Here is a 13613-nt window from a genome sequence, read left to right as displayed (position 1 = left end):
ACAGTTTCTATGAAGCTTAAAAATATCTTTGTTATTGTAAGTATTTGAGTACCGAGTAGTATATTTTGCCAAGACTAAGATTATAACATTAAAAGGTTATAACATTACAGTGTTATATTGTCATCTTACTTGATAGAACACCCTAAAATAAACCAAAACAGTAATGCATTTTCTGCTTGGCTTTCCTAATATCCTTGTGTTTGATTTCTGCATTTTATGTAAGTAGTGTGTATGGTCTTTGGATTTAAGTTAAATTTGTTTTTTGTGCATTAATTTTAAGAATCACTTTATTTGATAGGTTGAGAAAGCAAAAGTAATAGCTGATGAAGCAGTAAAATTACAGAAAGAAATTGATAAACGATGTCAACATAAAATAGCTGAAATGGTAGCACTTATGGAAAAACATAAGGTAACTCTTCCCTTTTTGTGTATTGAAAACTATTATTTGGAGCCATATTTATGAATAAAATGATGAAATCAGGATAACATTCTGATATGTCAGAAAGCTATGCAAGAATGTCTTATTACAGCTAGAATATTCTTGATCTCTCATTTCTCACAGTTTGGGTCTTAACTACACAAAGCTGAGTTCGGGTGTCACTTCCTTGGTAGAATCTCTCTTTGTCATCTGTGATGTATGGAAGTAATCACTTTTCTTCTGAATTTTCCTAGTAGTCTCTTATAGCCACCTTCTATTTATTTAAGTACATCCCCAGGATATGTATCTGGTAAATATTTATATCATCTATATGGCTAGCACATATTAGGATAAACAAATTTTTATCAGTGGTATAAATAGATGAAAGACTTCATGTTTATTGTGTTTGTGAGTATGCTGTATTTTTTGTTCTAAAAGTAACGTTCTAAAAGTAGTCATTCTTTTAGGGGAATTTACCTTTATTCCCTTCAAGATTTGGAGAGGAGGTAGGCTATACCTATCTATCTATCCATGTTAAAAATTGTTGGTGAGGGGCGCCTGGGTGGCGCAGTCGGTTAAGCGTCCAACTTCAGCCAGGTCACGATCTCACGGTCCGTGAGTTCGAGCCCCGCGTCAGGCTCTGGGCTGATGGCTCAGAGCCTGGAGCCTGTTTCCAATTCTATGTCTCCCTCTCTCTCTGCCCCTCCCCCGTTCATGCTCTGTCAAAAATAAATAAACGTTGAAAAAAAAATTTTTTTAATTGTTGGTGAAATATAACATTGTTATGAGGTAACCAACAAGAATTAAAAGTATTTAAGTAATAAATATTAACAAAATTCATAAAAATATTGGGAACTCGGGGTGCCTGGGTGGTTCAGTCAGTTAGGCATCCTACTCACGATCTCAGCTTAGGTTCGTGAGTTCAGGTCTCATATTGGGTTCCACGCTGGGCGTGGAGCTTAACTTTAAAATATTGTGAACTCATAGATTTAAGTATATTTTATATATCTCAATCCAGTATAATCCTTGATGCTCAAATTGTTTATCTTTTGGCCAGCGGGAGGCTCTTCAAACCCACTGGCCAGTCCTTTTGTCCTTAATAATTTCTGACAGCTTTTTTGCTTTCTATTGTGACAAATGCTCAAGACTCATCCTGTATTCCCAGATCTGGAATCAGTTACTTTTCTAAGAGGTCCTGGCATTCCTACCTTAGTTTTTAAATTATGACATTCAACATTTCTAATTAAAAAGAATTTTTTGCTGCTCTTGTGTTAGATTATTTTCAAGACTGTTTTTTTATGTTTCATTGATTACATTATATGAATAAAAAAGACTTGAAAAGTTAGGAAAAAACTCAGATATATATCACTGAATTCCTAGACATTGTCTAACAAATATTAAATGCTTAAGAATACCACCATTAATAAAACATGACCTATTTGTGTTCTGATACACCTAAAATATTTTCTCTGTTTAATATAGCACCAATATGATAAAATAGTTGAAGAAAGAGATGCAGAATTAGGACTTTATAAAAGCAAAGAACAAGAACAGTCATCAATGAAGGCATCTTTGGTGAGTTACAGAGCAAATAGTACTAATGCCAATTTTCATATCAGCATGGCTGGTGGTAAAGAGTAATATATTAAGTAAAGCCATAATTTTAGAGCTATAGAATCAAAGAATCTTACATTTTGAAAAAGATCTTATGGGTTTGATAGTTAAGTGGTTTTCCAATTTATATTCTGGTATGGTGGAGTGAACTATTTTTTCAAATGAATAAATATAAACTCCAGTTACAAATAAATTTGGAGCTCTGATAGAGATGGGGAGAGGAGGAATGGGATATATTAGGAGATGCTGAGGAGGAGAATATACATGGTGTTAATATTTCTTCAGAGAAAACTATAAGAAATTTGTCTAAATGAAATCTTTAGTCATGTTCAGCTAGCAGGCTGTCTATCAGTAGACTTTTAAAGTGTATATATTTTATTAGTGAATTTATTTCTCTGAAAAACCGAATATATCTGAAGCATTTGTTAGCATTGTTTTGAGAAATACATGGATGTACTTGAAAATTTCATATATTTTTTTCTTTAGGAAGCTGAACTATCTAATTTCAAAAATGAGCTTTTGTCTGTTAAGAAACAACTTGAAATAGAAAGAGAAGAAAAGGTAGGTTTTGTGGCATTAAAGTAACTAATTGTACCATTTAGGTGTGACTTTGTTTTCTTAATTTTTTACTGAAGTGTAATTGCAACATTGTTCTTATAAACATGTCATGCTAGAAAATATATATTTATTTTATATATTTAATATTAATTAAATATTAATATTAATTATATTTATATTAAATATATATATAATAAACATATATTTTTAAAATATAGTTTTCCCCATTAGCTTCTTTTTCAGACATATTTAGTATATTCCTTTATTGAAATATTAAACATATAAATATAGCCATACTTTAGGAGTGCTTTTAGATAGAAGTACTTGGAAAATATTATCTCATATATTATAAAATGCTTATATTTAGATGTGTTTTTTAAACTATTCATCAGGTTTTAGGAAAGAATAATGCCTTATATTTGTATAGTGTTTTGCAGTTTACAAAATGAATTGACTTACTTAAAAATTTTTTGTAATGTTTATTTTTGAGAGAGAGTGCGTATGCATGAGTTAGTGGGAGAGGGGTGGAGAGAGAGGGAGACACAGAATCTGAAGCAGGCTCCAGGCTCTGAGCTGTCAGCACAGAGCCTGACATGGGGCTTGAACCCACGAAGTGCGAGATCATGACCTGAGCCGAAGTGGGACGCTCAACTGAGCTACCCAGGCACCCTGACAAAATAATGGGTTTATTTTAAAATGGCAGATACTATTTATTTATTCTTGCTTTCTATAGGACTATCCTACCTAATCCTTACAACAATGGTATAAGCAATACATATTATCCTCATTTTTACAGAGTTTAGGTTATTTATTCAAGATCACGTAATAAAAAAGTAAAATCACTTAGAATTCAAATCTAGGTCTATTTTACATGATTCCAAAACCTGTTCTCTTAATGACTCAATAGCAGCCTAGGTAACTTGCACTTTCAGTTTCAAGACCCTGTGCATTTGTTCACTTTGTTTCTTGTACTTAATTCCTTTCTTCACTATGGCAAATCTGACACATCTTTCAACTTCCAAAGGTGAGCTTACTGTATATAAGTATTTTCATAGCAGTTTGTACTTATATTAAAAATAGTTATGTCACTCTATGCTTCTATTATATTTCAGGCTCTTCAGAGGCAAGGATTATATCTTATTTATTTTTGTTTTCTCTTTGAGCACAGTGCTTTGAAAAAATTTTTAATGTATTTTTTTATTATTTTTATTCTTTTTTTAATGTTTATTTTGACAGAAAGACAGAGTGCAAGAGGGGAAGGGGCAGAGAGAGAGGGAAACACAGATTCTGAAGCAGGCCTGTCAGCACAGAGCCCAACATGGGGCTCAAACCCACAAACCGCAAGATCATGACCTGAGCCAAAGGTCTCAGTGGGTTAACACTGAGCCACCCACGAGGCTCTGAAAAGTTTCTGCTTTTAATGAATGTTGTCAGAGGAATGACTAAATGGTTTTCTCTTCACCTGTATTAGTAACATATACTTACCTTTATCCTGCTGTTTTAGTAGAAGAGGTCTTCTTCATTGTTTTTAACTACTCTTAAAGTTCTTTTCTTTCCAAATGTTTTCCAGTTTTATTGAGATATATTTGGCATGCAGCCCTGTCCAAGTTTAAGGTACACAGCATGATTTGACCTACATATATTGTGAAATGATTACTGTAATACATTTAACATCCATCATTTCATATAGATGCCAAAAAAAAAAAAAAAGAAAAAAATGTTCTTTCCCTTTTCTTTAAATTTTTTTTCAACATTTTTTATTTATTTTTGGGACAGAGAGAGACAGAGCATGAACGGGGGAGGGGCAGAGAGAGAGGGAGACACAGAATCGGAAACAGGCTCCAGGCTCCGAGCCATCAGCCCAGAGCCTGACACAGAATCGGAAACAGGCTCCAGGCTCTGAGCCATCAGCCCAGAGCCTGACGTGGGGCTCGAACTCACGGACCGTGAGATCGTGACCTGGCTGAAGTCGGACACTTAACCGACTGCGCCACCCAGGCGCCCCAGTTCTTTCCCTTTTCATGAGAACTCTTAGGATTTACTCTCTTAACTTTCACGTATACCATATAGCAGTGTTAACTATAGTCATTGTGTGGTAAATTACATCCCTAGTACTTATTTATCTTATAACTTGAAGTTTGTACCTTTGACCATTTTCATCTAATTCCCCAGCCCCAAGCCCCTTGCATCTGGTAACCACAAATCTGATGTTTTTCTATGAGTTTAAAAAAAAAATTTTTTTTTAATGTTTATTTATTTTTGAGAGAGAGACAGAGCACAAGCAGGGCAGCGGGATGGGGGAGGGCAGAGGGAGGGAAACACAGAATCTGAAACAGGCTCCAGGCTCTGAGATGTCAGTACAGAGCCCAACACGGGACTTGAACCCACAAACTGTGAGATCATGACCTGAGCAGAAGTCAGATGCTTAACCAACTGAGCCACCCAGGTGCCCGGAGTTTTTAAAATTTTAGACTCTCATATAAATGAAAACATGTAAGTATTTGTTTTTCTTTGACTTAATTCATATAGCATAATGCTCCCAAGGTCCATTCATGTTATTGCAAATGGCAGGATTTCCTTCTTCTTTATGGCTGAATAATATATCAGTGTGTGTGTATATATGTGTATGTATGTGTATCACACTTTATGCATTCATCTGTTGGTAACACTTAAGTTGTTTCTTTGTCTTAGCTATTGGAAGTAATGCTGCTGCAATGAACATGTGGGGACAGATATCTCTTTAGCATAGTGTTTTCGTTTCCTTTGGATGTATTCCCAGAAATGGGATGGCTAGATCATATGGTAGTTTTATTATTGATTTTTTTGAAGAAGCTCCATACTGTTTTCCATAGTGGCTGTACCAATTTACAGTCCCACCGACAGGGCACAAGGGTTTTCTTTTCTTCTTGTTTTTGTTGTTGTTTCAAGCTTTTATTTAAATTCTAGTTAGTTAACATATAGTGTAATCTTAGTTTCAGGAGTAGAATTTAGTGATTCATTACTTACATATAATATCCACTGTTCATCAGAACGGGTGCCCTCCTTAATACTCATCACCTATTTATCTCCCTCCATCAACCCCCAGTTTGTTCTCTGTTCTTAAGAGTCTCTTATGGTTTGTTTCCCTCCTTTCTTTTCCCCCTTCCCATATGTGCATCCATTTTATTTCTTAAATTGCATGTATGAGTGAAATAAGACAGTATTTGTCTCTGACTTATTTTTCTTAGCATGATACACTCTAGCTTCCTCCATGTCATTGCAGATGGCAAGATTTTATTCTTTTTGCTGGCTGAGTAGTATTCCTTGTGTGTGTGTATTTATACCACATCTTCTTTATTCATTCATTAGTCAGTGGATATTTGGGGTCTTTCCATAGTTTGGCTGTTGTTGGTAATGCTGCTATAAACAAATTGGGGAGCATATATCCCTTTGAGTCCGTATTTTTATATTCTTTGGGTAAATACCTAGTGCAATTGCTGGGTCATAGGGTAGTTCCATTTTTAACTTTTTGAAGAACCTCCATATTGTTTTCCATAGTGGCTGTACCAGTTTTCATTCTCATCAACAGTGTAAGAGGGCTCCCCTTTCTCCGCATCCTTACCAACGTCTTTTATTTCCTGTGTTGTTAATTTTAGCCATTCTGACAGGTATGGGGGTGGTATCTCATCATGGTTTTGATTTGTATTTGACTGATGATGAGTGATGCGGAGCATATTTTTTGTGTCTGTTATCCATCTGAATGTCATCTTTGGAAAAATGTCTGTTCATGTCTTCTGCCTATTTCTTCACTGGATTATCGGTTTTTTGGCTGTTGAGTTTGATAAGTTCTTTATAGATTTTGGATACTAACCCTTTATCAGCTGTGCTGTTTGCAAATACCTTGTCCCATTCTGTCAGTTACCTTTTAGTTTTGTTGATTGTTTCCTTTGCTGTGCAGAAGATTTTTATCTTGATGAGGTCCCAATAGTTGATTTTTGCTTTTATTTCCCTTGGCTTCAGAGATGTGTCAAGTAAGAAATTGCTGCAGCTGAGGTCAAAGAGGTTGTTGACTGTTTTCTCTAATAGGATTTTGATGGTTCCTGTCTCACATTTAGGTCTTTCATCCATTTTGAGTTTATTTTTGTGTATGGTGTTAACAGTGGTTCAGTTTTGGAGTGTGTGGGTGGCTCAGTTGGTTGAGCGTCTGACTTCGGTTCAGGTCATGATCTTGCAGTTCGTGGGTTCGAGCTCCATGTTGGGCTCTTTGCTGACAGCTTGGAGTCTGGAGCCTGCTTTAGATTCTGTGTCTCCCTCTCTCTCTGTCCCTCCCTGCTCACATGCTCTCTCTCTCAAACATAAAAAAAAATTAAAGTGGTTCAGTTTCATTCTTCTGCATGTCACTGTCCAGTTTTCTCAACACCATTTGTTGAAAAGACTGTCTTTTTTTCCATTAGATAGTCTTTCCTGCTTTGTAGAAGATTAGTTGACCCTATGGTTGTGGGTCTATTTCTGGGTTTTCTGTTCTGTTCCATTGATCTATGTGTCTGTTTTTGTGCCAGTAGCATATTACAGCTTTGTAATATAGCTTGAAGCCCAGAATTGTGATGCCTCTAGCTTTGCTTTTCTTTTTCAAGATTGCTTTGACTATTTGGGGTCATTTGTGCTACCATATAAATTTTAGGACTGTTTGTTCTACCTCTGTGAAAATGCTTTGATAGGGATTGCATAAAATATGTAGATTGCTTTGGGTAGTATTGACATTTTAACAATATTTTTTCTTCCAATTTGTGAGCATGGAATGTTTTTCCATTTCTTTGTGTCATCTTCAGTTTCTTTCATCAGTGTTCTATAGTTTTCAGAGTACAGATCTTTTACTTATTTACTTAGGTTTATTCCTAGGTATTGTATGGTTTTTAGTGCAGTTGTAAATGGCATAGATTCCTTGATTTTTCTTTCTGCTGCCTCATTATTGGTGTTTAGAAATGCAACAGGTTTCTGTAAGTTGATTTTGTATCCTTTGACTTTACTAATTTCATTTATCAGTTGTAGCAATTTTTGGTGGAGTCTTTTGGGTTTTCTACATAGAGTATCATGTCTGCGAATAGTGAAAGTTTGACTTCTTCCTTGCTGATTTGGATGCCTTTTATTTCTTTTTGTTGATGATCGCTGTGGCTAGGACTTCCAGTACTATGTTAAATAATAATGGCAAGAGTGGATATCTTTGTCTTGTTCCTGACAGTAGAGGAAAAGTTCTCAGTTTTTCCCCCATTGGGGATTATATTAGCTGTGAATATTTAATATATGGCCTTTATGATGTTGATATATGTCCCCTCTATTCCTACGTTGTTGAGGGGTTTTATCAAGAATGGATGAGATACTTTATCAGATCCTTTTTTTCTGCATATATTGACAAGATCATTATGGTTCTTAGCCTTTCTTTTATGTATGATGTATCACATTGATTGATTTGTGAATATTGAACCAACCTTGCAGCCCAGGAATAAATCCCATTTGATTGTGGTGAATGATTCTTTTAATGTATTGTTGGATTTGACTTTCTCTAGTATTTTGTTGAGAATTTTTGTGTTCATGTTCATCAGGGATATTGGTCTGTAATTCTTGTGTTTAGCTGGGTCTTTGGTTTCAGAATCAAGGTAATGATGGCCTTGTAGAGTGAGTTTGAAAGTTTCCCTTCCATTTCTATTTTTTTGGAACCGTTTCAAAAGAATAGGTATTAACTCTTCTTTAAAGGTTTTGCCTGAAAAGCCATCTGGCCCTGGACTTCCTTTAGTTGGGAGTGTTTTGATTACTGATTCAATTTCTTCGCTAGTTATCTCTGTTCACGTTTTCGATTTCTTCCTTTTTCAGTTTTGGTAGCTTATATGTTTCTAGGAATTTATCCATTTCTTCCAGATTGCCCCATTTGTTGGCATGTGATTTTTCATAATATTCTCTTACAGTTGTTTGTATTTCTGTGGTATTGGTTTTGATTTCCTCTCATTTGTGATTTTATTTATTTGGGTCCTTTCTCTTATAAGTCTGGCTAGGGGTTTATCAATTTTGTTAATTCTTTCTAGGAACCAGCTCCTAGTTTCATTGATCTGTTTTATTTTTTTGTTTCTATATCATTTATTTTTCTCTAATCTTTATTACTTCCCTTCTTTTGCTGACTTTAGGTTTCATTTGTTCTTTTTCTAGCTCCTTTAGGTGTAAGGTTCGATTGTATATTTGAGATTTTTCTTTCTTCTTGAGGTAGGCCTGTATTGCTATATATTTTCTTCTTATGGCTGCTTTTGCTGCATCCCAAACATTTTGGGCTGTCATATCTTCATTTTCATTTGTTTCTGTGTATTGTTTTATTTCTTTAATTTCCTGTTTAACCCATTCATTATTTACTAGGGTATTCTTAACCTCCATGTACTTGTGGTCTTTCCAGATTTTTCTTGTGGTTGACTTTAAGTTTCATAGTGTTGTGGTTGGAAAATATGCATGGTATGATCTCAGTCTTTTTGTGTTTGTTGAAGCCTGATATGTAACCCAGTATGTGATCTATTTTGGAGAATGTCCCATGTGCACTCGAAAAGAATGTATGCTACCCTAGGATGAAAAGTTCTGAATATTTCTCTTAAGCCCATCTAATCCAGTGTGTCATTCAAAGCCATTGTTTCTTTGCTGATTTTCTGTTTAGGTGGTCTGTCCATTGCTGTAAGTGGGTGTTATATTACTGTATTATTATCAATGAGTTCCTCTATGTTATTTACTAGTTTTATATATTTGTGTGTGCTCAAGTTAGGGGCATAAATTTTTACAATTGTTAGATCTTCTTGTTGGATAGACCCATTTATTATGATATAATGCCTTTAGTCATCTCTTGTTAGTCTTTGGTTTAAAGTCTAGTTTGTCTGAATTAAGTATTACTACACTGGCTTTCTTTTGAAATCCATTAGCATGATAAATGGTTCTCCATTCTCTCACTTTTAGTATACAGGTGCCTTTAGGTCTAAAATGAGTCTTAGGGTGCTTGGGTGGCTCGGTTGAGCATCTGACTCTTGATTTTGGCTCAAGTCATGATCCCAGGGTTGTAAGATCAAATCCCATGTTGGGCCCTGCACTGAGCATGGAGCCTGCTTAAAGATTCTTTTTCCCTCTGCCCCTCACCTGCTTGTTCTCTCTCAAATAAAATAGGAGAAAATAAGTCTCTTGTGAACAACATATAGATGGGTCTTTTTTTTTTTTAATCCATTCTGACATACTATATGTCTTTTGATTGGAGGATTTAGCCTGTTTACCTCAGAGTGGTTAATGATAGATATGAATTTAGTACCATTGTATTATTTGTTAAGTCATTGTGTCTGGAGATTTTCTCTATTCTTTTCTTTTATTTTGCTTTTGGTCTTTATTGCTTTTGGTCTTTCTTTCCGAAAGAGTCCCCTTTACTATTTCTTGCAGGGCTGGTTTAGTGGTCATGAACTCCTTTAGGTTTTGTTTGGGAAACTCTTTGTCTCTCCTATTCTGAATGACAGCTTTGTTGGATAGAGTGTTCTTGGCTGTATATTTTTCCCATCAGCACATTGACTATATCATGCCACTCCTTTCTGGCCTGCCAAGTTTCTGTGTGGAGGTCTGCTGATAACCTTATTTGTCTTCCCTGGCAAATCAGGGACCTCTTTTCCATTGCTGCTTTTAGTATTTTTTCCTTATGTATATATTTTGCAAATATTACTATGATATGTCTTGGTGCTGGCCTGTTTTCCTTGATTTTGATGGGAATTCTCTGTGCCTCCTGGATTTTGATGTTTGTTTCCATCCCCAGATTAGGGAAGTCGTCAGCTATCATTTTCTTAAATAAACCTTTTGTCCCTTTTTCCCTCTCTTCTTCTGGGACTCCTGTGGTATGAATGTTATTATGTTTTATGGAGTCACTGAGTTCCCCAAGTCTACATTTGTGATCCAGTATTTTTCTTTCCCTCTTCTTTTCAGCTTCATTATTTTCCATAATTTTATCTTCTATATCAGTCATTTTTTCTTCTGTTTCTCCCATTGTCATGATTGTTACATTCAATTGGTTTTGCATTGCGGTTATAATATTTATTTTGGCCTAAATAGTTTTTAGGTCTTTTATCTCTGCAGTAAGGGACTCCCTGGTGTCTTCTGTGCTTTTCTCAAGTCCAGCTAGTATCCATATTATTGTTGTTTTAAAGTCTGGATTAGTCATATTACTTTTATCTGTTTCCAGTAGATCCCTAGCCATGATCTTTTCTTGCTCTATTGGGATGAATTCATCTGTCTTGGCATTTTGTCTAGGTCTTTGTATTTTTTGTGTGTGTTAGGAAAGCCTGTTATGTTTCTTGCTTCTGAGAGTAATAGCTTTAAGAAGAGGTCATATATTCTGGGCCTGGTGCTTTAGGAAGTGTTTCTGGTGTACACTGTGTTTTGGCTGCTCTTTCCCTTAGGTCAGTCCTCTGCAGTTTCTCCTTGCCTGCAGTGGGGAGTATTTGGACCTTGGCCAGAGTGTGTAGTGAGTTTTAACTAGGTGTGTTCTTGTCTGCTTGTTAAAATAGACTTGATCAGTTATTTGCACTAGACCTGAAGCTTTGCAGCATTCTATTAGGTCAGCAGACTTGGTGCATGTGGGGGGGTTTGTGCTGGTCTTCTTGGGGAGGGGCCTGCTGCTCTGGTTCTCAGGCACACTTACCCTAGTAAAGAAGCACCTGCAGAACACTGGGGGGTGGGGCTTGGCATAAGTGGTTTAGGCCTTCAATTTTGGTGCTGTCCTGCTAACTGAAATTAGTTTACACTAAGGGATAGGGGAGGAAAATGATGTCGGCCCTCTCTCTTGTCCCTGGAGAGTGGAGTTTGCTCCCACTGCTGTCTGGGAAGCCCTCACGGAAGAGCGAACCATCTCCACTCATGTGTCCCAGGTGTCCCTCAGATCCCTGCCTTCACCCTGCCTGTGTTTGGGTGATCTGCTCACTCTGGCAGTGCAGTACACCTGAGTTTTATCTAATGCAGGATGGCTAAGATTAAAAAATTCCAGGGGTGCCTGGGTGGCTCAGTCGGTTAAGCATTCCTCTTTAGCTCGGGTTATGATCTTGAGGTTTGTAGGTTCAAGCCCCACATCAGGTTCTGTGCTAGCAGCTCAGAGCCTGGAATCTGCTTCAGGTTCTGTGTCCCTCTCTCTCTCTCTGTTTCTCCCCTGCTTGTGCTCTGTCTCTCTCTCAAAAATAAATACACGTTAAGGAAAAGAAACCCTCCAAACATTAGGGGCACCTGGGTGGCTCAGTCAGTTGAGTATCTGACTCTTGATTTCAGCTCACATCATGATCTTGTAGTTTGTGGGATTGAGCCCTGTGTCAGGCTCTGAGCTGAGAGCACAGATCCTGCTTGGGCTTCTTTCTCTCCCCTTCTCTCTGCCCACCCCCCCTCTCCAAATAAATAAATGAACTTAAAAAAAAATTTAAACTCCAAACTTTAGAGACCTGGCATGGAGCAGATCCATGCCGATCCTCTGGGGGAGGGTCTTGCCATGATGGGGCTGGTGCAGGTTTATCCCAGAAGGGCAGTCACACCAATATGCAGGAACTTTGAATTTGGAGTAAAGCTCAGCAAAAAGCCAATGTCCAGGTTAGCTGTCTTCAGCAGTTGTCTCTGCACCTATGCTAAGGAGCGGGAGGGTGTAATGGTGCCTGCTGGCTCTTTTGTCTGCCAAGAAGCAATGCCACCTCTTCCAGTTGTGCTCCAAGAAGGAGGATCCGTCTCTCCCAGTGCATCCCAGGAGATCCTCAGATCTCGCTGTCTGCTCCCAGCCTTCTGCCCTCCTTCTCCACAGGAACACTGCAATGCCCACCAGGCTCAACGCCAGCCATGGTACAGACCTCTAAAACTCCAGTCTTTGAACTCTGATTGTTGTAAGAACTCATGATAATCAGCCCCTTTCATTTTCTCAATCAGTGGCTTTGGGAAAGTGTTTTCCTTGTGCTCCTTCCTCCCTCCCTCTTCCTCTTTCCCTTCCCCTCCCTCTCCCTCCCTCTCTCTGTGATCAGGGCACCCTCTCCCCTGCAGCGCCTGAGATCCTTTTCTCCCCCAATCACATATCGCACCTCCTTCCTTCCAATGTCATGTGTACTCTTCTCTCCTAGTTGTGCAGTTTGTTCTGTCCTCAGATCGATATCTTGGGTGTTCAGAATGATTTGATATTTATCTACCTGTATTTGAGGGACAAGGCAAGCCTAGGGTCCTCCTACTGTTCCCCTGTCTTAGCTTCCTTCAAGGGTTTTCTTTTCTATACATCCTCTTTTGTCTTTTTGATGATAGTTATTCTGACAAGCATGAGGTGGTATCTCAATATGGTTTTGATTTGCATTTTTCTGATGATTACTGATGTTGAGAACCTTTTCATGTACCTATTGGCTATTCATATATGTTCTTTGGAAAAATGTCTATTCTGGTCCTTTGCCCATTTTTTTATTGGATTTTTTTGCTCTTGAATTGTGTGAATTCTTTATATATTTTTGATATTGACCCCTTATAAGACACATAGTTTGCATATATTTTTCCCCATTTTGTAGGTTATCTTTTCATGTGATCCATCATTTCTTTTGCTGTGCAGATTGACATAGTCCCACTTATTTATTTTGATTGTGTTGTTTGTGCTTTAGTGTTCTATCCAAAAAAATCATTGCTAAGATCCTGTCAAGGAGCTTTTCCCCTGCTTTCTTCAAGGAGTTTCATGGTTTCCAGTCTTACATTTAAGTCTTTAATCCATTTTTAGTTAATTTTTGTGTGTGGTGTAAATATAGGATAGTGGTCTTTTATTCTTTTACTATGAATATTTAGTTTTCTCAGCACCATTTATTGAGGAGATTGTCTTTTCTCCATTGAGTATTCTTGGCTCCCTTGTAAAATAATAGTTGACTATATATGCATGAGTTTATTCCTGGACTCCTGATTCTGTTCCATTTGTTTATGTGTCTGTTTTTATGCCATTACCATACTGTTTTCATTATTGTAGCTTTATTTTTATTTATTTTTTGATTACTCTAGC

General features: G+C 37.1%; 1 protein-coding gene across 2 annotated transcripts in view; it reads left to right on the top strand.

Annotated features, from left to right (window-relative positions):
• SYCP1 (synaptonemal complex protein 1) overlaps positions 1–13613 on the top strand; it is a 118559-nt gene that overhangs the window by 73677 nt on the left and 31269 nt on the right. For both annotated transcript variants that reach the window (XM_047870823.1, XM_047870822.1), the window contains 3 exons: positions 299–409; positions 1901–1993; positions 2519–2593. In XM_047870823.1, coding sequence (XP_047726779.1) covers positions 299–409; positions 1901–1993; positions 2519–2593 — 279 coding nt within the window. The remainder of the gene's footprint in view (positions 1–298; positions 410–1900; positions 1994–2518; positions 2594–13613) is intronic.

This window comes from Prionailurus viverrinus, chromosome C1 (assembly GCF_022837055.1).
Source record: "Prionailurus viverrinus isolate Anna chromosome C1, UM_Priviv_1.0, whole genome shotgun sequence".
Lineage (NCBI taxonomy): Eukaryota > Metazoa > Chordata > Mammalia > Carnivora > Felidae > Prionailurus > Prionailurus viverrinus.
The sequence above is the reverse complement of the archived record's forward strand: the minus strand, read 5'-3'. Positions and strand labels throughout refer to the sequence as shown.